Source organism: Trachurus trachurus (assembly GCF_905171665.1).
Source record: "Trachurus trachurus genome assembly, chromosome: 11".
NCBI lineage: Eukaryota > Metazoa > Chordata > Actinopteri > Carangiformes > Carangidae > Trachurus > Trachurus trachurus.
The window spans coordinates 6,638,734-6,666,440 of NC_139904.1; the positions used below are offsets into that span (position 1 = coordinate 6,638,734).

Consider the following 27,707-nt stretch of genomic DNA (forward strand, 5'->3'; position numbering starts at 1 on the left):
GTTTATTCAACCATAAATACCTTCTCTCCATCCGTTTGTTTGTCCGTTTCCTAGACCTGTTTATTCATGATCACTGGGGTGCTTCAGCCTTTCCCAGCATGCAGTGGGCCAGATGGAGGCTACATAGTGTAACTTCTTCTCATTTATTCTTAATTTCCATAGAAATATTTCACAGTCATAACAGGAGAATCGACCAGTCACTTTGCTGTATACTGTAATTTAATCTTTTAATGATAACAACCACTGATTTAAGTTGAGGATGTGTTCAGAGAAGAAGGAAAAACATGTTTTATAGTTGTGATAATGGAGGACAGGAGGTTTTTAATTACTGTTCTGACATTAAAAGTTTATTAGTGGTATAATAGAAGCAGTGAGGGGGGTTAAGAGCTGTGAGATCATCTCTCTGACAGCTGTTAATTGTTAAAGAGTTTCAAAAGCTTCCTCTCATTTAAAACATGTTTGATGGGAAACATCATGGGAAATTTTAAAAACATTAAAGCAATTGAATGGATTTGAATTATCTAAGTGTGGCTTTTAAGGAAATGTCTTTTGTGGCTTCATCTTTCAGAGGCTTCATTTGAAGTCTTAAAATCCTGCTTCTGAGGAGAAAAAAAAGACTAATGGCCGACACATTAAACCGAGAGCTGCAGCTGGATCTCAGTCAGGTCCGTTTTGTGTTTTCGTTAAGGACTCGTGCGAATCCTCTGAGGAGATCTGAGAGGAGCTCTCAGCAGCATTGATCCGACTTTTAGTGGAACCACAAACGGGCTGATGTTTCAGCTAATGTGCTTTTCGCTGAGACTAATGCAACAGGGATGTTTCCCTCTGTTCAATGTGCGAATGTGAGTCGATGAGCTCATGCCTTTGATTTCCATGTTCGCTGGTTCGACGTCGACTGTAGTTTGTGTCCGATGTGCAGCGAACGCTACGTTTAATCGCTGGAAGGAAGTTGTTTTTGTTGCATCTTCAGTCATGATTAAGGAAAGTGGAAAAGTAAATCAATGAAGATAAGATTATAGGCCACGATGAATTATGAATGAGCTCATGCAAACCTAATAAAAAGTTAGTTTGTTTTATCAAATGCATCTTAATAACCGATGATACATTTAGTGCATCATTTGTTGTGATGCTCTTCCTGTAAAACTTCAAACAGAACCATAATGTGGAAGTGGAAGATGAATCAGATGTATGTTAATTTCTTCTAGTCCCTACAGAGTTTAGAGGAAGCTGCAGGATTATACGTTTGTCGTTTTAAAGAGGAACTATGCAGGACGGTTTGATCTGCATCTCAAAGTGCTGCCTCTGTCACCTACGTAGCAACCCTGATAACAGGTACTGTAACTTTACGTCACAAAAACCTGAGGTTGTTACCAGGCCCTTTGGTTTTTGACAGTCGTATCGATCGCTGCAGAGCTGAGCTGAAACACAATCGGCTCTCTGTGTTTGTGTTGCTTTCATTACGCACCCGCAATGAATCTTGGGATGTATCGGGACAGGAAGGATCCCTGTGTCGGATCCCTCGGCCTCAGCTGTGGTTTTGATTTGATTTGATGAGTCTGAATATTAAAGGGATAGTTCAACATTTTGGCAAATTCGCCCATTGCCATAATCCCTATAGTCATAGCAGTAGGTTTGTTACCTTTAATTGTCATTGCATGTTGTTTTGAGATCGGCAGGGCAGAGACGTGAGCTGCTCAGTGAACATAATGGAGGTGAACGGTATAGGTCCCCTGTCCCTCAACAAACAAACAAACGGTTTACTTCTTCTATTATTGTTATTATATTAAAGGGAAAGTTCAACATTTTGGCAAATGCGCCCATTGCTTTAATCCCTATAGTCATAGGAGTAGTAGTAGTTTTGAGATCCGCGGGGCAGAGATGCAAGCTGCTCAAGTAACGGTAGATACAGTAGTCCCCTGTCCCTCAAACTCATCAAATACACAATCCAACAACTCCAAAACGCTCTCGTGGACAAGTTGTGACCTGCACATTCAGCACACTATGAAATAATCATGTAACATTACGTGACAGAGTTGTTTTCGAGGTAAATGCAGCCGGAACTACATTACAGACACGGCTGCTGGGCGGAGTGATTTCAAAAGCGCAAGTAGTTAAGAGTATTCACTTTGTGTGTCATAATATTACATATTAGCGTGGTGAATGTGCAGGTCACAACTTGTCAACGAGAGCGTTTTGGAGTTGTTGGATTGTGTATTTGATTAGTTTGATGAGGGACAGGGGACTACTGTATCTACCGTTACTTGAGCAGCTCGCATCTCTGCCCCGCGGATCTCAAAACTACTACTACTACTCCTATGACTATAGGGATTAAAGCAATGGGCGCATTTGCCAAAATGTTGAACTTTCCCTTTAATATAATAACAATAATAGAAGAAGTCAACCGTCAGAAATTTTGTCAACAAAATAATAAGAGCTAAATGTTTCACAGACGTTTCCCTCTGTCTGCTCCTGTAAATGTTTTCTTTCCACATTTCTGTCGTTCACCAAGCTGTTGTTCAGCTGTGGTCTGAAGTTTGGACTGCAGCAGCCTGTACTTTTCTCTTCCATCTTCTCTAACATGTGTTTGTGTCTCTGACCCTGAGTGTAGTATTCATCCAATCTGCCTCGTCTGTAGTGGTTTGTCTGTTGCACTTGGTTCAGTCTGAATCATCTCTCCAAGCCGGTGTATTATATTCTATCAGGTGCCTCTCCACCTGCTGGCCTCTCTCTCTCTCCGTCTCTCCCTCTCTGTCTCTCTCTCTGCAGGGCTATAAATTACACAGAGGAGTCATGTTTGAGGAAGTAAACAACTGGAGGGCTGTGGAGCCGTGGGATCAGCGCTCCACAGGAACAACACTTGATCAAAATGAATTCTGCTGCTGATCCTGTGACCCGCTGAATGTCAACACCTGAAAAAAAAATCTTGAAATATGTGTTTATGGGAAATCACCTCCAACATGTTTCTTCTCTGCAGCGGGTGGTTAGATTGCTTGCTTTGCTTAATTTGTTTTGTTTTGAATGCGCAGCTATTTTATTTTATGCTTTAGCGAAATGCAGAATTAATGTGTGAATATTATTCATTTGAACCTTTTTTGCACTACTTTTAATACAATTTATTTAGTTTATATTATAACTAAGTGTAAATTAAAGTGTGCAGAGGCTATAAAACCTTTTTGAGTTATATTGGAGTAAATGCTATCAAAGTTAATTCTTGTTTTTTTTAAGTGTTTTTAATCCGTGTTTGTTGGGATACTGTTTTGTTACATAATATCTGCTTCTGTGCTGCTCATTATGATTCATCTGAACAGATCTCTGTCGTTCAAACCACTCTGGATAGGCTTTATGCACAGCTCCACTACTTCCTGAACTCAAACAAGCTCCTTTATTTCCTGTCTTACATTATTGGACAAACTGATTAATCCAGGTGTGTCTGAACTCACAACAATGGTCAGACACACCTGGATTCATCAGTTTGTCCAATAATGTAAGACAGGAAATAAAGGAGCTTGTTTAAGTTCAGGAAGTAGTGGAGCTGTGCATAAAGCCTATTGTGGTTTTAAACTTTAATAGTACTGTAAGAGACAACTTATTACAAAAGAAATTGGGTTTAAACGCGAGTCGGGTCGGACTGGATCTTTAGGGCGTCAGAAAACCACAGGGGTTTGTGGGAAACGTGGTCCTGCTTTTAGAGGAAAACCCCCCCTGGGACTCACCAGCGACGAGGCTACAGGTCGTTTCTATCTGGCGTTCAGGTGCGTGCTGTAATTAACTCAGCGGTTATGTAATGATGTCAACAAACAGACCTTTAAAGTATTTATACAGTAATGAAACCACCGGTGCGTGACGGCCTTCCCACCGCCGCGTGGGAGGGAAAAAAATGACAACACTAAAGAAAAGAAAAGAAAAACAGCAGCCAGCGATGGAAAAACAATAAGATGGATGTCTCTGTTTTTGTCTCTCCCTCTCCCTCTCTTCTCCCATTCTTTCTCTCTCTCTCTCTCTCTTTTTCTCTCTTTTTCTTTCCCGTCCCCAGGGTCCACAGCTGAGAAGTGATACATGGCTCAGTAATAGTCTGAACCCTGGGGGGGGGGGCAGCGGCGGCTCTGTGGCCTTGGTAAGAGACTATCAACACACACACACACACACACACCTTCACACCCAGTCACGCACGGCCAGACTGCAGCAAACACACACACACACACACACACACACAGGTTTGACTAATATGAGCTCCTGAAGGCCGACAACACCTGAAAGAGCTGAAACTAGGGATGTCAACGATTACTTGTTTTCACAATTAATCGCGGTATTAAACACCACAATTAATTACAGTAATCGTAAAGATTCCTAAATACCGTTACTTTCCAAAAAAAGATGATGTTGGAACCGTATCGGCAGATGTGCGGCAAAATAAAGGTGAATGCTCAGATACTGGTCCATTTACTGTAGGTAGCGTAACATTGAGTTGGTAGGAATTTAAATGTTGAGTGTCATTTGTAATTTTAAAGAAAACAAAACAAAACAAAAATCGATTTAAAAAAAACGTAAACATTTGGTGTAGATGACAATTTATGACCTGAATATTTCAAACATTTCCTCTGGGGGATTAATAATTGTTCCTATATTAATAGATACTTGAAATATTTTGTGTAAACGTGGTATGAGTAATGTAATTATATTTTGACTGTATTTGATTTTACGCATTCATAGTGTTGTGAAATTAATTAATGCATAATAATTATTATACCGTGATTATTTCTCTGACAATAATCGTGTCAAGAAAATGTATAATCATGACATCCCTAGCTGAAACCAGTGACTCGTTTGTTGTGTTGTGTTGTCTCTGCGCCGCACAACAGTGGGTTTAAAACAAAACCTCGGCCATGGAGGAAACGTGCCGAAGCTCAGCTCTAATTTGACGGTGTTGACGTGCAGCCACGCCATTCATCCACCGTCTCTACTGTACCTGCCTATCTGTCGTGCCAGAGGAGCGTTTCCTCTCACGCCCTGGACAAGCTGGTGAACTATCGCTGGGTAACACGTGCAGACAGTCTGTTCACACCTCCGCCAATTTACAGCCGCTAATTAATCTCGACTGTGTGTGTGTGTTTGTGTGTGTGTGTGTGTGTGTGTTGGGGTTGGGGGGAACTGGAGCTCCCACAGACTCAGGGTTAACATCCAGACACAAAGGGCCGAGCTGTCTAGGAGATTCACCCTTAGGATCTACAATTAACATGAACTTTCTGATACTAATCAACATGAAGTTAAAGGGATAGTTCAACATTTTGGCAAATTGGCCCATTGCCATAATCCCTATAGTCATAGCAGTAGGTTTGTTACCTTTAATTGTCGGTGCAAGCTATTTTTAGAACGGCGGAGCAGAGCCGCGAGCTGCTCAGAGCTACGCTACGGAGGCTCATAGGATTTCTTGGTTTCCCTCATCAAACTCATCAAATACACAATCCAACAACTTCAAAACGCTCTGGTGGACAAGTTGTGACCTGCTCATTCACCACGCTATGAGATAATAACACAACGTTACCAGACAGAGTTGTTTTAGAGGTAAATTCAGAGACGGTTTGCCGAAAAACTGTCCCTGAAGGCAACGCACATCAGCGGTTTTGCCTGAATTTACCTCTAAAACAACTCTGTGTGGTAACGTTCTGTTATTATCTCATAGCGTGGTGAATGTGCAGGTCACAACTTGTCCACCAGAGCGTTTTGGAGTTGTTGGATTGTGTATTTGATGACTTTGATGAGGGAAACCAAGAAATCCCAAAAAAACCTACTGCTAAGACTAAAGCGATTATGGGCCAATTTGCCAAGATGTTGAACTATCCCTTTAAACTTTTCATATTCAGTGTTTCTGGGTTCAGATCACTCTTCGTAGTTTCAGTCTGGAGCTCTCCGACGCCCCCGGTGTTTCTGCTTCCGTCTGCTCCTCAGCGCTGAAACAAATAATGAGCCGGATTAATGTCAGATCCCCGTCTGACACGACAGGATGTGGAAACCCTCAGATAAAAGAGGAGCGGCTGTAACCAGCCCTCAGATAAAGTCACAGTCACAATAGGCCGTTTTTAAAGAAGCATCAGAGCTCGACGCAGCAGAACCAAAGATACCGTCTGTTTCATTCCACACATTCCTCTAACCTGTCAAAAACTCGGTGCACCTACATTACCCATAATGCATTTCAACCGCCAGTCGTTTAGAGATAACAGCCTGGTATTCTTATGACAGCAGATGTGACGTCCCTTCTTCCTTTGTTTATGTTTTAATGTTAAACAAGGGGTTTTATATGATCATATGATATAGCGAACGTCTTCTTCATAACATTTGTTTTAATTAAATGATGGACTGATTAGATTTTGATGTTCAAAGGTCAAAGTTCAAGGTCACTGTGATGTCACAAATCAGGGTTTTTGGCCATAACTCATGAATTCATACACTAATTATTAGGGATGAGCGAGTACAGCATTATCTGTATCTGTATCTGTATCTGTTAACCATATGAATTATCTGTATCTGTATCTGTACTCGGAGTGGGCGGGGCCTAAACCGGAAGTGGGCGGGGTTTAACCCAGAAGTGGGTCGGGTTGTCTTGAAATGGCCGAGGCTTTAACCGTATGTTATTTTAAGCATGCAATTGATATGGATTGATAAGAAATTGTTATATTTATTGCTGATTAGAAAACTGTTTACAGGACAGCATCAGCATTGAGCTTCAGATCAATGCGGTTTTGATCATGATAGCAAACAAACTATTCATTTACACAAAAACAAGTTTTGCAACAATGAATACAACACATGTGGTTGCAATTATTAAGTAAAATGTAATGAACAAGAGTTTTCATACTCAACATAACTTTCTTTTTTTTTACTTTAAATTTTTTTTTTAATGATCAGTGTGATTTTATTTTTTTATTTTATTTCCACACCAGGTGTGTGTGTGTGTGTGTGTGTGTGTGTGTGTGTGTGTGTGTGTGTGTGTGAGTAAGAGAGAGACAGAGACAGCTGAGTGTCAGCTACTCTGTGTATCACTCATTATTCTGTATCACTGATCATGAGAGAGAGAGGAGGGGGGAGAGAGAGAGGGAGAGGGGAGTGTGTGTGTGTGTGTGTGTGTGTGTGTGTGTGTGTGTGTGTGTGCTTAATTTGTAATAGGCCTATTATTTATACCACTACTATTTTTTTTAAAGAAATACAGCAAGAAAGTGTCAGACACTCAGTGCGTGAACTGGTTAGCGCCAGCTGACGGTTTAAAAAAAAAAAAAAAAACTCCGACGAACGGCGGAGAGAGGGAGAGCGTGTGTGAAAAAAAAAAAAAAAAAAACTCCGACAGGCAGAGACGCAACGCGAGTCGGCACCACGTCTGAACGAACCCACGTTTACCAGAACTCTACTGGTTCATATTAAGTAAGTGACTGAAGTAGGCCTAATAACAAAGCTAAAGCTGAACGTTAAGGGAAAAGACCGGCGAACCTGAGTGACTGAGGGAGAGACAGAGAGAGACAGACAGCTGTCAGCTGTTCTGTGTGTGAGTGATCAGAGGGACACAGCAACACACCTGCATGTGTGTAGGGGAGGGGCTGTAGCCTATCACAGAACGCAGACACAGTCAGCTACCCAATGAGGATTTTCATTCAATCTTTTTTTTTTTTTTTTCCGAGCACAGATATTGACTCGTATTACTCGTATAATACTCGTACTCGGCAAAAGTGCTTTATCCGTACCGGATACTCGTTTTAGCCGAGTATCCGGCTCAACTCTACTAATTATGATGTGATTTGACTCAAATGTCTTTAAAGGGTTAGTTCAACATGTTGGCAAATTGTTGTGACCTGCACTGAAATAATCATGTAACATTACAACACATGAAGCAAACACTCTGAACTACTTTTGCTTTTGAAATCGCTCCATCCAGCAGCCGTGTCTGGGATGTAGTTCCGGTTACACATTTGCCTCGAAAACAACTCCATTACATAATGTTACGTTATTATCTCATAGGGTGGTGAATGTGCAGGTCACAACTTGTCCACCAGAGCGTTTTGGAGTTGTTGGATTGTGTATTTGATGAGTTTGATGAGGGAAAGGCGAAAGTACCGTTCACCTCCCGCCAACCTCCAAACACCATGCAGCGAGGTAATGAACCTACCCCTAAAACTGTAAGGATTATGGCAATGGGCGAATTTGCGAAAATGTTGAACCATCCCTTTAAGAATAAAAATTAAAGGTCAACTTCACTAAGACATTATAATGTTTTACATACTGTAAATCCCTGATCATGATTTGGCTCTGTAACTCAGGAAGAGGAGGTTTTGAACATGTTTCCTGTAACTTGCAGAGTTCCTACGCAAGTATGGAATTAGATTTTATACATTTCCAGGTCTGGAAAAGTATGGAAAATGGAAACTATTGTATGGAAATATAGTTCATATCTGGGTTTGGTCTTATCTGAAGTTATTTGGGTTAATTATTTAGTAAATTATTGTAAATTATTTGGTGGGATAATGGGCATACAAATTCAGAATAATGAAAATAAATGATTAATTGCATGATTTATTTACATGATACACATCTATTAACTCAAATGTCACAAGTTATTTGAATTTTGAAGTCTGGAAATTAGGGTCTGGAAAAGTCTGGAATGGACAGGCTGATGATCTTAGTTTCATTTTCAAGCTGGTCGTCTTCAGACTGAACCAACACGGACTCAGTGCATCCGTCCTCACTGTGGCTTTATACAACTTTTATCAGCTTCATTCTCCATGATTCATGAACAGACCTCAGTGTGTAATAAAATAAAAGCCACATTTCACTGAGCTGCAGCGCAGAGACAAACAACAGACACTCCGGCACTGTCCTAATACCTTCCCAATAGTCTGTCTTTCTCTCACACACACACACACACACACACACACACACACACACACACACACACACAGATGACACACACAGATCAAGCCTCCACACATTATGACTCCGTCCTTTCTTTTAGTTTAGATCTGTTGACCTTTCTTGAGGCCGTGGTCAGGCCGTCTAACAGCAGGAGGCAGTTCTGGGTGAGTAGCAGCGCTTCTTTTTCTCACCTCTAAAAGATTTGAGGAGACATGAAATGACACTTTCACACACATACACACACTCAAACTGACACACACACGCACGTATACACACCACCACCACCACCACTACTATTTTTCAGATAGAAGAGGAGGAGAGCTGAGGACACCCAGCGCTGTCGTCTTTTGTATTCAGTCACAGTGGCTTTCAGCAAAATGGGAAAATAGATTGAGGTGTGCAGAAACGATGGTAGGCATTAAAAAAAAACCAAAAAGAAAAGAAACAGATAATAGCATTTTACCTGATCCCCATCTTTCCGTACCGGCACCGCATCCACGGCTGGAGAGAGAAAAAAAAGAAATAAAAGAGAGAAATGAATTTCAGATCATTTCATAATATCAGGTGTATTGATAGCTACAGGTATCAAGAAAATACAGAAAATTGCAGCCCCAGAATGAAATACGATTGCTTTTTGTCTCACACATCTCAGATAGCAACAGAGGAAACAGGGAGATAGAGGCGTGAGCGAGGAGCAGTGACAGAGAGAGAGAGGAGGAGGAGGAGGAGGAGGAGGAGATAACAGTATGTCAGGCTGATGCAGCTTCAACGTGCTCGCTGAGGGAACATGACAACACTGTCCAGTATTTCTCTCTCTCTGCTTCACACACACTCTCACACACACTCACACACATACACACACCAAGCTAAAATTAGATTAATTATCCACGCCAAGCTTTGGCACACAGAGGGCACCGTGGCCAGTGTGAGTCATGAAGGCCAGAGATGATTCTGAAGTATTTGCGGGTGATGAAAGAAAGGCGGGGAAGCCATTCTGCCTGTTACTATCATAGGAAAACGGAGCCGCTTTAATAATTTAGTGGTAATGAAATAGAAAACAGGGGGCTGTTACTGTCCAGCCGGGGAGGAAAAAAGCCAGACTCTGAGGAACGCTGACGACGGCTGACGTCACCGTCCTCCCTCTCTCTCTCTGTCTCTCTGTCTCTCTTTCTCTCTCTCTCTCCTCGTGTTACACCGCGACCTTGAGCGTGACCTCGGCGCTCCAGTGCAACATCATGTGAAGAGCCTGCGTGTGCGTGGAGCTGCTCTGAATAATCACCGACAGTGTGTTAACTCCGGGTCAGTGACAGAGAGTATTCATGTCCGATCATCACACCGATCGGCTTCGATTAGTTTGGTTTTTTTTTACTCCATTGTCTCCTCAGACCTCGGCTGCACCTCTCTCCTGTTTGTCTTTCTTGTCCCGACCAATTAGCAGCGAGAGACGTTTCGCATCCGTCCCATCAACTTCCACTCAACATTTATTGTCACGTCTGGTAACACAATACATCCATTATGTACTGTATAGTCTATGTAGAGTTGTTATTTCTCTCTTTGTGAGCTGTAATCCTGTGTACAAGGCAGGGCCGGCCCAAGCCTCCATGGGGCCCTAAGCAAAGTCTTTATTTTGGTGCCCTCTATTACTGCCAATAATACTATTTCATATTTTACTCTGTCATTACGAATCATCATATCCTGGCAGGTTTTTACCCATCTATGGTTTTTATTCTGAAATGGCACCAAATTTAACTAAAAGTGCAGCCTGGGGTTGATTTACATTTCTTCAAATTGATATAGTACTTGGATACTGAATGTCACCTCGGTTGACTAAAAGTAACAAAATAAACCAACAGACAATGCATTTACTGTAAACACATCATCTGCTTTTTAAAATTTTTACAGAAAAGTGCAACAACAATTTGAAATACAACAATAATCAAAGTTTTTTGTAATTACGCAGTGTTTCTATAAGGATCGACAAAACTTACGCACTACAATTTAAAAAAGTTACTTGCCTTTTGGGGGCCCCCCAATAGTAACTCTGGCACAAGGCTCTGATTGGCTCAGTTGTCTTTCCAACCAAATAGAATATTTCTTAATCAATAATAACAAAACTAAACATGAATTTTTAGTACATATAGTACTATACTATATGGTTTGAGTTCAAACATTTTAAAACCTGTAAATATGAATATCAATATGCCATGTTCAGAAACAGGAATACTTCATGAATCCAACACAGGAAATTGTTACCTTGCAGTCCTTCATTTTACATATGCATATATCATAAAAATAACACCACCATAACCAAAATATAAGCTAATGTAACCTGCCTACAGTATACTATACATAGATACAAACCTTTAGTTTTTTAGTTTAGTTTAGTTTATTTCAGTCATCATGTCATTAAAAGAGAGGTTACAAACCAGAAAGAAAAAAGTAAATAAAGAAAAAACATCAATCAGAATAAACAATAAGTAAACAGAAAAAGAAAATTTGGACCGAAAAGGCATAGGCTGAAGCATAGCTTATTACGCCTACCCTGTTACAACTCTGATTAATTAAAAAATAAAAAATAAAAATTTAAAATGTACAATTTGTTATTTATTAATAAAAGAAATAAGCAATCACAAAACAGTAAAAAGAGAGAAGCTGCTTGATTCGATTTCCCTTTCTTCTTCCTTTTCTTTCCCTTCCCTTCTCCTCTCCTTTCCCTTCTTCCTCCCCTACTTCCTTCCTCCTCAAAAGAAAAGAGGAAAAAAGAAGAAAAAAGAAGACAATCAAACAAACAGAAAACAGAACAGAAATAGCAGCAGCATAGCACGTGTCACCACTCATTACTCTAACTTATATAAATTAATCATCCTGTTTTTAAGTACTTTTTTAAATAAGATTATGGTATTACATGTTTTTAAGTCATTCTCCAATTTGTTCCATAAATTAACAGCTGTTACCGTAATGCATTGTAATTTGGTGTTGGTTCTTGTTTTTAACTTTCTAAATATACATACTCCTCTGAGATTGTAATGGCTTTGTCTTAAATTAAACATTTTCTGAATACATTCGGGCAGCAAGTTGTTGTAAATTTTGAACATAAGCTGTGCAGTTTTGAAATCCACCAGTTGTTTGAATTTGAGTTCGTTAGAATTAATAAATAATTGATTGGTTGGATGCCTATAGTCGACTTTGTTTATAAGTCGCAACCTTTCACAGTGAATTATAGACATGACTATTATGTTTTAGGAGGAAAACATCATTTTGGATCATTCACTGATTTGTTTAGTTGAATTAATCCACTGTAGTTTATTATTACTGAATTGGAGAGAGAAAGGCTTTCTGATTTAACACAGAAACATCAGTTCACTGGGCAGTTATGATGTTTGATGTTTCATCTCCTTGTTTACTCTCTGTTTACTCTTTGTTGCTGTGTGATGCAGTCGAGTAGGAAACACACTGTGAAAGTTGTGTGAACGGGCCGCTCAGCTTTAATCCAGCTCCAGTGTGAGATGTGTTGACGACGTACTCGGGTTTTTTTTTAGATGTTAAACAAAACTGTGTTGGATTTGACATTTTGTTTTGTTGGATGATGTTTCCTCCTCGACAGGTGACGTACGTCTGAGTGCGCTTCTGTCAAACGTCGACACCTCACTTTGCTCCTCTGTCTCTCAGCTCGGTGTGAGGCTGAGCCAGCAGCAGCCCGTCTTATTATTACAGATGTGTAGATAGATGGATAATAACACACAGTCTGGAGACATGACACCGGGATTAGTGCGTTTTGTGTGTGTGTGTGCGTGTGTGATATCAGTCGGTATCAGCGGCGGCTCAGAGGCTAAATGGGTTTAGATGTTGACTGTCGACTAAAAAACAGAAGAATAAAAGTTAGAATAAGTTGATCATGTTTATTGTGACTATTCATCTGTTGAATGAGAATCCTGTTTGTGTTTGCACATGGAAACATCACATCACAGCTCTGATTCTAGATTTGATAAACCTGAATAAGTGAAACTAATCAAAACTAAAATAGGAACCCTTTATACAAAGATGAAGACATTAAAAACAGTAACATCAGTCAAAAATATGTCAAGATTAACTTAAAACTGGAGCTGCACAATGTGTAAAACTCATCATATTGCGATTATATGGGCCGAGAATGTGATTGTGATTTCAGCTGCTTTTAATTTTTACTTAGAAAAACAGAAAAATAAATTAATGATTGATTATTATTTTGTACCAAACCTTTTACGTCTTGAGAGTATGATTTGTTCGTCAGGGCGTCTCTATAGCAACACAAGACTTACAGTACTTTGCAAACACAATAATAGAATTGCAGCTCTTATTATTTGGATACTGCACTTATAATGTGATTTAGATTAATTGTGCAGCCTAATTTAAAACTAATCAGTATTTACTTTCTCTGAAGAGTGAAAGTTTTATTGTGTTTAGTTGCAGTGACTCCTACATTTGACACAAACATTGTGTTTAGCAGACTGAAGGAGATTCTCTCTTCATGCTGTCGCTCCCATCACGACTTATTGAAACTTTTTAACATTTGAACTTTGAATAAAAATAAAAATAACTGCTTTGTTTTAGTAACAGACTGGTTGAAGCTTGTGTTTCATGCACAATCTGGCGACCTGGACGACGTGAGACGATGTGCGATTATTATTTATTTTAAAGGTCAAAGGCCATGTGAATGTTTTGCGGGAGAAAAAACTCCACTGGGCGCTGAGAGATCATGTTGAAATAGTTGATAGAAAACCAGTGTTGGCAGGTTTGAGGCGACATCATTAAATCGTGTTGAGGCAGCCAGACTTTAAAACCGAGGTGGGTTTGCTGTTAGAAAGGCTCCAGATCTCCAGCGAGACAGATCAGACACTGATCAGACACTTTGAGAACTTTTAAATCACGTAATCGGGGATATGAATAACAGCTCGGCGGCTTCCCTCCCACTCCGTCTGCTGAGCTGAGCTGAGCTCGTTGCTGCTGCTGCTGCTGTGACTCACAGCTGATGTGGTTCACCTGGTCGTCCCGGGGCCCTGAAGGCTGTTAGAGCTCACATCCAGCTGGCACCCACCCCGTGTGTTTTCCCTCTTAGATTTGGCACCGGTCAACACTTTCCACAGCTCACTACACTATCTCACACCTCTCTGGAAGTAATGAGTGTTCTTATATTATTATCACATGAGACACGGACCTGAGGAAGTGTCATTTGACGAGTGGATGACCAGCGTTGGTTTTAATCTTCCCCCCCCTTCGAGCTTAAATCTGAATAAAGACGTCCTGTCTTGTCACAATCTGTCACCCAGACTGTGACGGCGTATTTCCATGTGAGCTTTTGCATAAACAAAAACAGGAAATGACTCACAACCAGACACACCAGGGTGCATGTGCTGCAATAAACGCACCCCAGTCCTCTCACACGTGTTAATCGCGGAGAATCGTCTGAATCCGTTTAGTTTCCTCTCTGATTCGCAGCGTTAGGAGGGGTGAGAATGAAATCTGTGTCCAGTGTAAAACTGAGAGCCACCGCTAAAATTAGATTAATTATCCACGCCATGGTTTGGTGTACGGAGTGGGGGGTGGGCCACGACCTGTGTGAGTCAGCAAGGGCCCGAGATGTTGAAGGATATTAGATTTAAGTGGTGATGAAAGGAGAGCCCCCCCCCCTCGTTAACACAAATCATAATCTACGTCTCTAATATCTCGTGGTAAAACACGAGATAAAAAAAAACGTCGAAACAGGAGAGACGGCGAAAACGCTCAAAGTCAAGTGCTATGAAATTAGGCCGAACTTCATCTTAGAAAATAACCAGAAGTCGAGATAAGAGTGCTTGTGTAGAAATTTGCTTAAGTTGTTGAATATCACTTTATAGAGATAGTTTGGAGCCGGAGTAATCTCCAGTTTCCTCCACATCTCATCAGCGTTTGTCACCGTTGTCGTCGTCGCCCCTCTTTCATCTCCTCTTTGATGAAAGGCTGATTGAAGTGGATTCAACAGCTGAAATCAATGAGGCGGCCTCGACTCACTTTACCAGTCTACTTCGCACTAAATAGCCGATATTTCTTATGTATTGTATTCGCAACATATGGCCCCAACATCCACATCGATGGCGTCCGCATTGATTCCGTGCTCTCTGCCAGGCCCTGGCTGAAGGGAGCGCTGCTGCCGATCGACAAGGGAACCTAAAAATACCTCAGCCTTCATACTCCCCCCTTCCCCTTCCTTCAATGGAGACTTAAAGCTTTCTATCCAAATCAATATCAATAAATCCCCTCTGGGCGACGGGGCGGAGGTGGTGGGAGGACGGCGGAGGGGGGTTGTCATCACTGTTCAGAGGTAGAAGATACAGTCTCTGGATGGAGATGTTGGACGTCACCTCGAGGGACAAGGAAGGAGTGACAGCTCTGAGCCAAAGTTGCTCCAAAGAGATCGATTGGTACGAAGTGACTGTTGTCGAGCTGCAAGAAGAAGCTTCATTTCATTTCAAAGTTTTATCCATGTGTGTGTTTTTTTTTAAAAGAGAGAAACATTCGGTCGAAGGCTGCTAGTGTCTCATATAGCAGGATAAAAAAGTCCATGATGTTTCCAGAAGCTGTAACAGATAGCAGGGAGGCTGCTCGGCCACTGATACGTCGTCCTCCTCACCAGAGGCCTGTTGTGATGGGGAGTCCTCCTGGGGGGCGAAGCTGCAGACTAGAGACGGCTTTGATATCAGAAAAATATTGTAGAACATCACATCAAGGACGCTACATATAAACGTCAGGTTTTGGTTTCAGTCCGTCTCAATCAAAGAGCGAAGGTTTCTTTACAAGGTCTCCAGTCGGCTTCAAGGAATCCATCATCACAGGAGGCGAACAGAGAAACAGACCAGAGAGTGATGCAGCAAAAGTCAGATTACCAGTGCAACCATTGGAGATTAATACAGTAATTTGTATTGGATCGTATTGTATTGACAATCACCATAAAGCCACGCCCCTTATCCACCTGCAGCTGTATGGGATAATCTGACACAAGAAAAGAAGCTGAAAGTTAAAAAGTTTCATTTGCTTATAGACTGTAAATAGAGATGAGATGGACATGTCACCTACAGGTTTCTCAAGCTCAGTGTTGCAACCATCACCATCTTGACTGAACGGGTGAAGACCACGCCATTTACGATCCCATGTTTTAAGACTTAAGAAAATCAAAACAAATGATTTAGAGAAAAATTCAAACCCGATCAGTCGTCATGAATGAGGAGATCAGCTGTAGAGCCTCAAACTGTTTGTGTACCAGGCTGTAAACATGTTTATTTCTGCTGTAAATGTGGACATTTAAACACACTAAAGACCCTAAGGGGACTGAGTCAGACTGAAGCCGTTTGAAGAAGTGCAGTTTTTTTTTGCTGCTTTGTCGGCTTCATTTTTCAGCCTCCGAGGTCGATGCTGTGTTTTTACAACAAGCTCTTTGCAGCCAGATAACAGCGACTCCAGCGCTTTATTTAGTCTGATTAAACAACAACTGATGAGGACCGACTCTTAAAACACACAGCTGAGGGCAGCGCAGCTCTCCAGAGACCGGCTACTACAATAACACACCGCAGGTAACACACAGGAGAGGAAGTGAGTTTACACGACAGAAAAACAAAACCACAACTCCAACACTGAACTTTAAACTCAGAGACTGAAGGAGGAGGAGTTAGAAGAAGCTGTCTATGATTTCAGAAAACATTTTGGCAAATTGGCCCATTGCCATAATCCCTATAGTCATAGCAGTAGGTTCGTTACCTTTATTTGTCAGTGCAAGCTACTTTTAGAACGGTGGAGCAGAGCCGCGAGCTGCTCAGAGCTACGCTACGGAGGCTGATGGGATTTCTTGGTTTCCCTCATCAAACTCATCAAATACACAATCCAACAACTCCACAACGCTCTGGTGGACAAGTTGTGACCTGCACATTCACCACGCTATGAGATAATAACAGAACATTACCAGACAGAGTTGTTTTAGAGGTAAATGCAGAGACTGCTTGTTGAAAAACTGCTCCTGAAGGCAACGTGCATCAGTGGTTTTTCATGAATTTACCTCTAAAACAACTCTGTCTTGTAATGTTCTGTTATTATCTCATAGCGTGGTGAATGTGCAGGTCACAACTTGTCCACCAGAGCGTTGTGGAGTTGTTGGATTGTGTATTTGATGAGTTTGATGAGGGAAACCAAGAAATCCCATTAGCCTCCGTAGCGTAGCTCTGAGCAGCTCGCGGCTCTGCTCCACCGTTCTAAAAGTAGCTTGCACTGACAAATAAAGGTAACAAACCTACTGTTATGACTATAGCGATTATGGCAATGGGCCAAATTTACCAACATGTTGAACTATCCCTTTCAAGTCACTACAGAGCTGGTGGTGTTTCCTGAGCTGCGCTGACCACACACAAACACACACACAATCACATTTCATAACATCATTCAGGCCTGACCCAGTCGTGTGGGTGAAGGACGACATATCTGATGAGTTCAGCTGGCTTATTCAACTCACTCTCTCTTTCTTTCTCCCTCCCTCCCTCCTTCTCTCTCTCTCTCTCTCTCTCTGTTAATGAAAGAGGTGCAGTCTCAGTCATGACTCTGTTCTCTGTGAGTACATTTCAGATGCGACCCAGGGGATCCTGGAGGCCATTTACGCCACACAACACACCACACCCACCCACATGGCGGCCACAATACAGTCTCACACACCCTCCACACGTACACACATACACACACACACACCGTGGACCTCTGGAGCCACGGGGGGAGGGAGGAGAGGGTGAGAGAGCGACAGGGGGGAGGCTGAAGGCTCTCGAAGAAAACAGAGGGAGGAACAAAAACCGAGAGGCTGAATCGAAGCTGGAAACGACGGGGCACGGGGCTGTGATGAGGAAAGAGCAGCAAGGGCTGCTGGGAAAATAAGACAAAGCAAAAAAGCATGAAGGATAAGTAAAGGAGGAGGAGGAGGAGTGGAAGAAGAGAAGAGCTGCTGCTGCTGGTGGTTGAGAAATCTATTGTATTTTTTAGAATCATACAAACTTAACCATCTCTGTGATAAAAGCTGCTTTTGTAAGTCACATTTAGTCGACACGACAAATCAAGGGAATTAAATTAAGTCAGATTTTGCAGGTATTTTATTGAACACTGCAGTTTAATACCAAGATAACTCCCCGATGATTGACAGATCTGGACTTGAATAGAAAAAGAGGAGATGCCGAAGAGAAAGAGGAAGTAATTCCACGGTCCTCTGAGTTACAGGACAAACAGCCGACAGCTAGCAGTGTCTGTTGCCACTTGATGGGCATTTACCCAGAGTTCCCTGCAGTACCTTTTTATCTTTTAGTTTCATCCGTGCAATTCATATCAACTCATTAACTGTCAGTGAACAGTGGTCCAAGTTAAGTGTTTACTCATATTGATAAAAAAAAAAACTCTACAGCCCTGCAGCTGCTCAGCGTTTTATCTCTCTCCACTTTGTTTTGGTGCTTTCTCCAGCAGCCAGAGCTCTGCTTTCATCAGTCTGGTCTCCAGCCACAACAGGCAGCTGTTTTTTTAGCCCCCGAACCTGCAATAAGCAACACAGCACGCCACCTGCCCCGCACGGCACGGCACGGCAAACAGAGATGTGCAACTGTAGCTTGAGGTGAACGTAGCGGTGGAGAGTTTAGCAGCTAAAGAGCCAAACGTTTCCCCCCGAGGAGCTGGAGAACACCGAAACAGAGCTGGAAGGAGAGCGATTATTGGACTTAGATTTGTGAGGTGTCCAGAAACACCACTCTCAATGAATGTTAATGTTGCTGTGTTGGGTTGTGTGTTCAGTTGTGTGTGTGTGTGTGTGCTGGACAGGCTGTCGTTTTTTACAATGCCCAGGTTGTGTTTTCGATATCTGAGTCCAAACAGAGCGACTGACTGAGTGCATGCAAGCTTGTGGACACGTTGTCGTGTGCAGACATTCAGTGGAGTGTAAATAGGATGATTGGACATAGTTTTGTTTTTGTCCCTTAAGACTTAAGTTCACTGTAACAACACGTTTGTGCCATAAAATGAGTTTAACACCAGATACTTAAATGGCCTATAGGTTTAATCAGCTCTGTCCACAGTTGAGCTGTTGGAGCGTGGAGTCAAACTAAGGCCAAGGTCATCTCATGATTTAAAAAAATATAGGTTTTTATGATAGATTCATCTGTTTTTTACTAATTTTATTTAAATCAAATTATATAAAATAGTGAGGAATTGATGCCATCAGATCATTTGTTTTGTTTGTCCATCAGCTCAATACTCATACTTCTTCAAAACATAACAAGAACCAGACGTGGTTTGACCTTTTTACTAACACTATCAGTCATCAAACAGATCGACAGATTTATAATCAGACGGCCAAGTTTTAGTTAGGAGATTCTTTCCACCGGTAAGTGTTGGAGACCTTTGTGTAAATATGTGGATGGTTTTAGGAAAACATGCTAGTCTTACTGAGTAATTAATCTGAGTCAGAGTTTGTTTTCTGAAGCTGCCACGTCAGTTTTTTCTCGGTAGGCTGTGAATCACGCAGCTCAGGGCCGCAGAGGTTCGGTACAGTAGGTGTGAGGCTACTGACCTTTGGGGAAAAGGTCGTCTCTGTTTGTTAACATCTCCAAAGTCTCTGCAGTGGAGTCGGAAAAAAAAAACCTCACAAAGACCATCAGATATAAAAGGAAAAAACTTCACGTAGGTGTCGTTAAAACAGTTAAAGGTCCCTTATCACATAAATATAGATTTCTATATGTTCTTTGATTATAAAGCAGCTCTAGGTTCTATATTAATACTGTGAAAGTATCAAAGCTTCTGTCCACAGAGAAATGTACACAGCCTGTAATTCACAAACAAAGCCTCAAAACCAGCCGACTGACTTCCTGTCACTTTGTGATGTCACAACTAAGCAATCACCAGCCCACCTGGATCCACCATCCAGTCTTGCAGGATTTGGTTTGTCTTTATACAAACAATCAGCCAATCAGAGGAGAGGCTTACCGACCTGGAAGTGAATACACAGTTCAGGCCTTTGCCCTGCCCACCTCCACCTGCTTTGACAAGTGAAAGACCAGAGGGGATGGTTAAGGGGGAAACTTTGCCTCATGTAGTTTGAGCCATGTTTGAGATGTAGAAGTAGCCTACCAAAGACGGTTGTAAATGACCTTTAATATGAGCATAGTATTTTTATAAATGAGTTTTTATGTTTATTCATTAACATTCTTTAAAGCCAGGCTTTTATTTTTTATATATTAAGCAGACGGATATTCAGTGCTTTTATTTTGAAAGCGTCTCGCTGAGACCTCGTACACATCCGGTGCTTCGGAGTTTACCGGCAGAAGGAAAAGTGTGTCTGCATGACTCTGCAAGGCTAAAGGAATGTCTTCAATGCTAAAAGCAAGCAAAGTGTGTCTAACCCACATGAAACGCCCTAGCACCTGGCTAATAAGGGGCACAAGGTTTGTTTTGTTACCATTTCATGCTATATTTATGTCCGGCTCGAGTTTGGTTGCCGTGGATATTTTCATGCATAAAACGTATTGTGGTTAGCGGTAGCTACTATTAGCATCGGCCAAGCTGCCGTGTCGGTCTGTATTGAAGTGAGATGAAGCTATAAGCTAACTCGTAGGTTGTTTTGGTAATGCAACAGGACGTATTTTGTCTGTTTTATATGCGGTCTGCTAAGGTTAAAAACTGTTTATTGGGTTAAAAACGAACGGTTAAAAATGCTTATGTCATGTTAAATACTGTTTTATATTGCACTCTATGGGAGGTTGTCTTTCAGTTAAAATGTGAATTTTCCCTCATGACTGTAACATCAATCGTAGCAGTTAAAATATATATTTAAATTCATGGAGTAAAACCTGTGAGTCTACAATAAGTTTATTAGATAAAAGGTCAACTTACATGATTGTGATAAAGGCAGTTAAAGGTAATTTCAAGTAAGAGTAAAGGTAACTGTATTTTGTTTTCTTCTTTTCATAGCTCTTACGGTGTGTTTACATTGAATACGGTCCAAGGAATAAACCATTGTGAACCATCAGTTTGAGAGTCCGACCATCATTTAGCCGGGGATGCTACAGTAAGAGCTTAGTAAGAGCTTCACCTCATCCGTCACATCACGCCGCTGACCAAGGACAACTGTAGAGGGACCTGATGTGATGGTCAAGGATTGTGGTACCTGCTCACAACATGGAAGCATCAGTAAAGACGCCTCCAGACGACAGAGACTCCGAACAGATGAAGGATAAGGATACTGAAGAGGAGGATCTCCGTCGCTCTGGTCGCCTACGGAATCCCACGGAAAAGATGCTTGCATTTCATGAGGAGGAGGCCCACAAAAAGGAGAAAAGGTTGACTCACATTTATGAACAATGGAAGATCCAGGCACGTAAGGCTAGAAAACAGTTAAAGTTAAACATTCCTGAAAGTGACATTGCAACTCTTATAGACACACTAGAAGAAGGAAAAAACTGTGTTATAAACCTGTACATAGACATCAGAGCTCACCTCACTCCATCTAATGAGACAAGACGTCGTATTGATGCCTGTGAGGCAGTTACAAGGGACATTGTTAAAATTGCTCTTGAAAGGATATCAGGCATAGATGAAGAATTTGATAGTGAAGCTGTAAGGCAACGTCTTCATGAGCTTCTTAACAGAGACTACGCTCGCTCCATCTACGGATCCACAGCTTCACCTCCAAGTCAACACTCAAGTAAAGGTTCCAGTCAACACTCTGTCATAGCAGCAAAAAGAGCAGACGCTGCAGCAGAATTAGCAGCAAAGGAAGCAGAGTATGAAGTGTTATTGAAGGAGGAGAAACAAAAAGAAAAGATGCAAGTCTTAGAACGTGAGTTGGAAAGATTAAAGGCAGAGAAGGGCATTAAAGCTGCACGAGCTAGGTTCACAACTTATGATCAAGAAGTAATGCAGGAAGCAAGTGTTCATTCTGTAGATCAGATGAGAACGAGAGAACATCAGTTTGTGTATCCTCCTCCTTCAGCTCTCATACAGCAGCCCACTGATATCACAGTGACAGCATCACCTGCAAGGACAGATGTAAGTTATCTGGCTCAGGCAGTCCAAGATAGCATAGCTCTGAACAGGCTCCCAATGCCAGAACCGTCTGTATTTACTGGTGACCCTATCCAGTTCATTGAGTGGAAGGCTTCCTTCACATCCCTCATAGACAAAAAGAACATTGCTTCAGCTGACAAATTACATTATTTGAAAAAATATGTAGGAGGTCCAGCTCGAAAGACACTTGATGGCATATTTTATAGAAATGATGATGAAGCCTACAAAGATGGATGGAACCGTCTCAACCACAGGTATGGTCAGCCGTTTGTTATACAAAAAGCATTCAGAGAAAAACTAACAAACTGGCCAAAGGTCCATCAAAGAGATGCTGAGGGACTTAGAGCATTCGCTGATTTCTTACACTCATGTCTGGAAGCCATGCCTTATGTCAAAGGTCTGGACATTTTGAACGATTGTGAAGAAAACCAGAAATTGGTCCAAAAGCTACCTGATTGGGCAGCATCACAGTGGAACCGCAAGGTCACTCAAGTCATGAGAGTTGACCAGGAGTTTCCCAGCTTCCAGGAGTTTGTCTTCTTCATTGTAACGGAGGCAGAAATTGCATGTAATCCTATTACTTCATTCCACGCTCTCCACTCATCAGAGGCTAACTCATCACGTCATCTGAAAGAAAAGAAATATAAATCCAGTGTTTATCACACACAGACAGTTACAGAGAATGAAACACAAGGACAGTTAAGAACAGGTTTAAAGCCACCATGTGTGTTTTGTCAAGACAGTAAACATCAACTTCATCGCTGTCCTGAGTTTAAAGGGAAAGCTCTGGAGGAACGACGGAAATATGTGAAAGAAAAGAAGCTTTGCTATGGCTGCTTGAGGACGGGCCATAACGCCAAGGACTGCCGCAATAGACATTCATGCGACAAATGTAAAGCAAGACATCCTACGCTTCTCCATGATGACACCTACACCAAGGCCAAGCCCACGTCAGTCTCAAATCAAAGTAACACAGAGGAAACAGCAACCACATTGGCTCTCAGTGTGGCAACTAAGGAGCCATCTACCAACACTTCAATGATAGTGCCAGTGTGGGTTTCTTCTGTCATCAATCCAGGTACGGAAAGACTTGTTTATGCGCTGCTTGATACCCAAAGCGATACAGTCTTCATTGACCAAGAAGTCAGCAATAGTTTACAGACTGAAACTCATCCTGTAAGACTGAAACTAACAACCATGACAGGAAAGGATGCATTAATGCATAGTCAAAGAGTGTCAGGTTTGAGAGTGAGAGGTTACTGCTCTGCTATCCACATTGATCTCCCCCCTGCTTACACCAAGGACTGTATACCAGTGAATCGAACACACATTCCTACCTGTGACACGGCACGGAACTGGAATCATCTCATCAAAATAGCAGATGAAATCCCACCACAGCTGAAATGTGAAGTCGGTCTGCTGATCGGCTACAATTGCTCAAGGGCACTGGCACCACGGCAGGTAATCCTTGGAGGAGATAGCGAACCATATGCAGTTCAGACGGATTTGGGGTGGAGTATCGTAGGCTGTTCACCTCACCACAACTCACCAAGCATCACCAACATGTGTCACAGAGTTTCAGTCAGAGAGCTTCCTCCAGTGACCCCAGCTGAGGCACTCAGGGTTCTCGAGTCTGACTTTAAAGATGCCAATAAGGACGGAAAGACTGTGTCTCAGGATGACATCCGCTTCCTGGATGTGTTAAAGGAAGGGATCAAGAGGAACATTCATGGACATTACGAGATGCCACTCCCCTTTAAAGAGAGACCCTATCTCCCTGACAACAAACAACTGGCGATGGTACGGCTCAGTCACCTTAAAAGAAAGCTGGCGAAGGATGACAAGTACAAAGAACATTATGTGAAGTTTATGAATGAAATCATTGAAAAGGGTGAGGCACGTCGTTTTCACACTGTCGTGTCAAATCGGATACAGAAAATACATCTCAGCTCTTCTCCTCAACAATGGAGATATGTTTCAACCACTGATAACCCCGCAGACATCGCATCTAGGGGATCAAGCGCAAATGAGATTCTCACATCAAGCTGGTTCAAAGGACCTCAGTTTCTATGGGAGAAAGAGATACCTCTAGCTACAGATGTTAGCGCAGAAATACAGATTGGAGATCCTGAAGTCAAGAGGATTCAGACTCTAAACACACAGACACAGGAACAGCTGAGTCTCTCAGACCGCCTGTCAAAGTTTTCTTCGTGGTCAAAAGCAACTCAGGCTGTCGCTCGTCTCATTCGTCGTGTCAGACATGATAAGTCAACAGACCACAGCACCGTCCAAGAACGAGAAGACGCACGCTGCATCATCATAAGAGACTTACAGAGACACGCATATCCAGAAGAGTTAAAGTTGCTCAGTAAGGTAATTCAACTTCCCTCTCAGAGTAAACTGTTTCAGATGGATGCTTTTCTTGATCAGGATGGACTCCTCAAGGTGGGAGGAAGACTGAAAAATGCATCACTCCCTACCTCACTGAAGCATCCAGTGATCATACCAAAGAGTCATCCCATCACCAAGGCAATAATTGCTCACTGTCACGAGAAAGTCCAACATCAAGGAAAAGGCTTGACTATTAATGAGATCAGATCAAATGGATTCTGGATTCCAGGAATCAACAGAGCTGTGGCAACGCATCTGCGTCAATGTGTTACATGTCGAAAACTCAGAAGATTCACAGAGGAGCAGCGAATGGCAGATTTGCCGTCTGAGCGTGTGGATCCATCACCACCTTTCACCTATTGTGGAATGGACTGTTTCGGTCCGTTTTTCACCAAACAAGGACGCAAGGTACAAAAGAGATACGGACTGCTTTTCACCTGCCTTTGCTGTCGAGCTATCCACATTGAAATGTTAGACGACATGTCGACAGATGCCTTCATAAATGGACTTCGTTGTTTCATTGCAATAAGAGGAGCAGTACGTGACATAAAATGTGACCAAGGAACGAACTTCGTTGGAGCTAAAAATGAACTGAATGAAGCTCTCAAGCAATTGGATGCTGATCGTCTGACTACGTTTTTGGCTGAGAAGCAGTGTGACTTCAGCATGAACGCTCCGCATGCAAGCCATGCTGGAGGCGTATGGGAGAGACAGATCCGAACGGTGAGGAATGTTCTTCGTTTAACTCTTTCACCCTCATCAGGCAGGCTGGACGATGCCTCTCTACGGACATTCTTTTATGAGGCAGCAGCTATTGTGAACAGTCGTCCACTCACCGTTGACAACTTAAATGATCCAGATAGTCCAGAGCCGCTAACGCCCAATCACCTGCTCACCATGAAACCCACTGCAGCCTTACCACCTCCTGGCAGATTCATCAGAGAGGACATGTATGCTCGGAAGAGGTGGCGCCGTGTTCAGTACCTTGCAGAGCAGTTCTGGGGCCGGTGGAGAAGAGAGTATGTGTACAACATCGCCACCAGACAACGCTGGCATACCCCAAGGAGAAACCTCAAAGTCGGTGACATTGTGATGGAAAAGACAGAAGATCAACCTCGCAACGAATGGAAATTGGCTAAAGTTGTAGAGACAGTGACTGATAAAGATGGACTAGTGAGGAGAGTGAAGATTCGTGTTGGAGACCAGAAGATGGGAAAGAAGGGACAGCGTTCTGGCAAGCCATCCATCGTTGAACGTCCAGTGCAGAAGCTGATCCTGCTCCTTGAGACTGTTTAATCACCCCCTTCACTCCACAACCTATCTTTTACAGTATGAAGAGTTTATGGACATTTTTGACTCAAACACTAAAGGTTAAAGGTCACATGGTTTAGAAATCATTCATGCTTTACATCTAATAAGGGGATGAAAAACCAGTAATGATTTGGTGGGAGTGTAAATGACCTTTAATATGAGCATAGTATTTTTATAAATGAGTTTTTATGTTTATTCATTAACATTCTTTAAAGCCAGGCTTTTATTTTTTATATATTAAGCAGACGGATATTCAGTGCTTTTATTTTGAAAGCGTCTCGCTGAGACCTCGTACACATCCGGTGCTTCGGAGTTTACCGGCAGAAGGAAAAGTGTGTCTGCATGACTCTGCAAGGCTAAAGGAATGTCTTCAATGCTAAAAGCAAGCAAAGTGTGTCTAACCCACATGAAACGCCCTAGCACCTGGCTAATAAGGGGCACAAGGTTTGTTTTGTTACCATTTCATGCTATATTTATGTCCGGCTCGAGTTTGGTTGCCGTGGATATTTTCATGCATAAAACGTATTGTGGTTAGCGGTAGCTACTATTAGCATCGGCCAAGCTGCCGTGTCGGTCTGTATTGAAGTGAGATGAAGCTATAAGCTAACTCGTAGGTTGTTTTGGTAATGCAACAGGACGTATTTTGTCTGTTTTATATGCGGTCTGCTAAGGTTAAAAACTGTTTATTGGGTTAAAAACGAACGGTTAAAAATGCTTATGTCATGTTAAATACTGTTTTATATTGCACTCTATGGGAGGTTGTCTTTCAGTTAAAATGTGAATTTTCCCTCATGACTGTAACATCAATCGTAGCAGTTAAAATATATATTTAAATTCATGGAGTAAAACCTGTGAGTCTACAATAAGTTTATTAGATAAAAGGTCAACTTACATGATTGTGATAAAGGCAGTTAAAGGTAATTTCAAGTAAGAGTAAAGGTAACTGTATTTTGTTTTCTTCTTTTCATAGCTCTTACGGTGTGTTTACATTGAATACGGTCCAAGGAATAAACCATTGTGAACCATCAGTTTGAGAGTCCGACCATCATTTAGCCGGGGATGCTACAACGGTTTAGAAACCAAGACGCCCCAAGATGAGTCAGCTTCCTGTATCTATGTCGTGTGGGTTTCTCCACAGCCCCACCCCTTTAGGAGACTAGCGGCAGTCTTGAGTCTATTGACTCAAATGAGAGAAGTGAACATGAGCTCAGATTGTGGTCGATTCTTTCACCCCACAGTCACTGAAGTAAATGTTGGACTCATTTTCACACGACCAATCTCTTCTGAACATTTTGACACTGAAATAGCAAATTTCAGACAGACATATCAGGAGAAAATGAACTTCAAGTCCTGTCTGTCTCAACAACACACTCGCGTGAGATTTGGCGCAGATCTCCACTAACTTATTTTTGTAATGTTAAATATGACATAATAATATAAATATTGTTGTTACCATAAGAAGATATAATTAGCTCACTTTCATCTACCAACAACATCTTCACAACACATGCGGGGGGACGGCCGGTTGACCACGCCCACTTTAGGAGACAGGAAGTGTAGCTGAACCATTTCATATCATTGGCACAGCTTGCCATGGGCCATTTCATAGTAATAGAGTATCTTTGGAAGTACTATAGTAGTAATATCAATGGTTAGCACAGCTAGCATCATGTTGTTTGTTATCTTGTAACTGACAGTGACTGACACAGTGTTAGCAGCTGTGCTAACGCTAACCCTCTGTACTAACAAGCTCTCAGTGTTCCCATGCACTGATGTGATTGGTTCCTCTCTGTCAGTACGAGACCGTCATTGGCTCCAAGGTGGAAACACTCAGTCGTGGTGCAGAATGATGATGTTGCTCATTGTGTTTTGTATCAAATGAAAAACGTCTTATGGGCCCGTTAACAAGGCCCAACACCTGATTCTCTCCAGAGGTGGTCTTCAGCACGGTAAACAATCAGTGAGAATATGACCTGTTTAATGGGTGTTAATCAGCTCTGGTATAATTAGGAAATACAGTGTTC

General features: G+C 42.0%; 1 protein-coding gene across 1 annotated transcript in view; it reads right to left on the minus strand.

Annotated features, from left to right (window-relative positions):
- Positions 1 to 27,707, minus strand: part of LOC310993877 (uncharacterized protein) — a gene marked incomplete at both ends in the record, with an annotated part of 100,982 nt that overhangs the window by 22,138 nt on the left and 51,137 nt on the right. Inside the window, one exon of the mRNA XM_083982360.1 lies at positions 9,359 to 9,396. Coding sequence (XP_083838486.1) covers positions 9,359 to 9,396 — 38 coding nt within the window. The remainder of the gene's footprint in view (positions 1 to 9,358; positions 9,397 to 27,707) is intronic.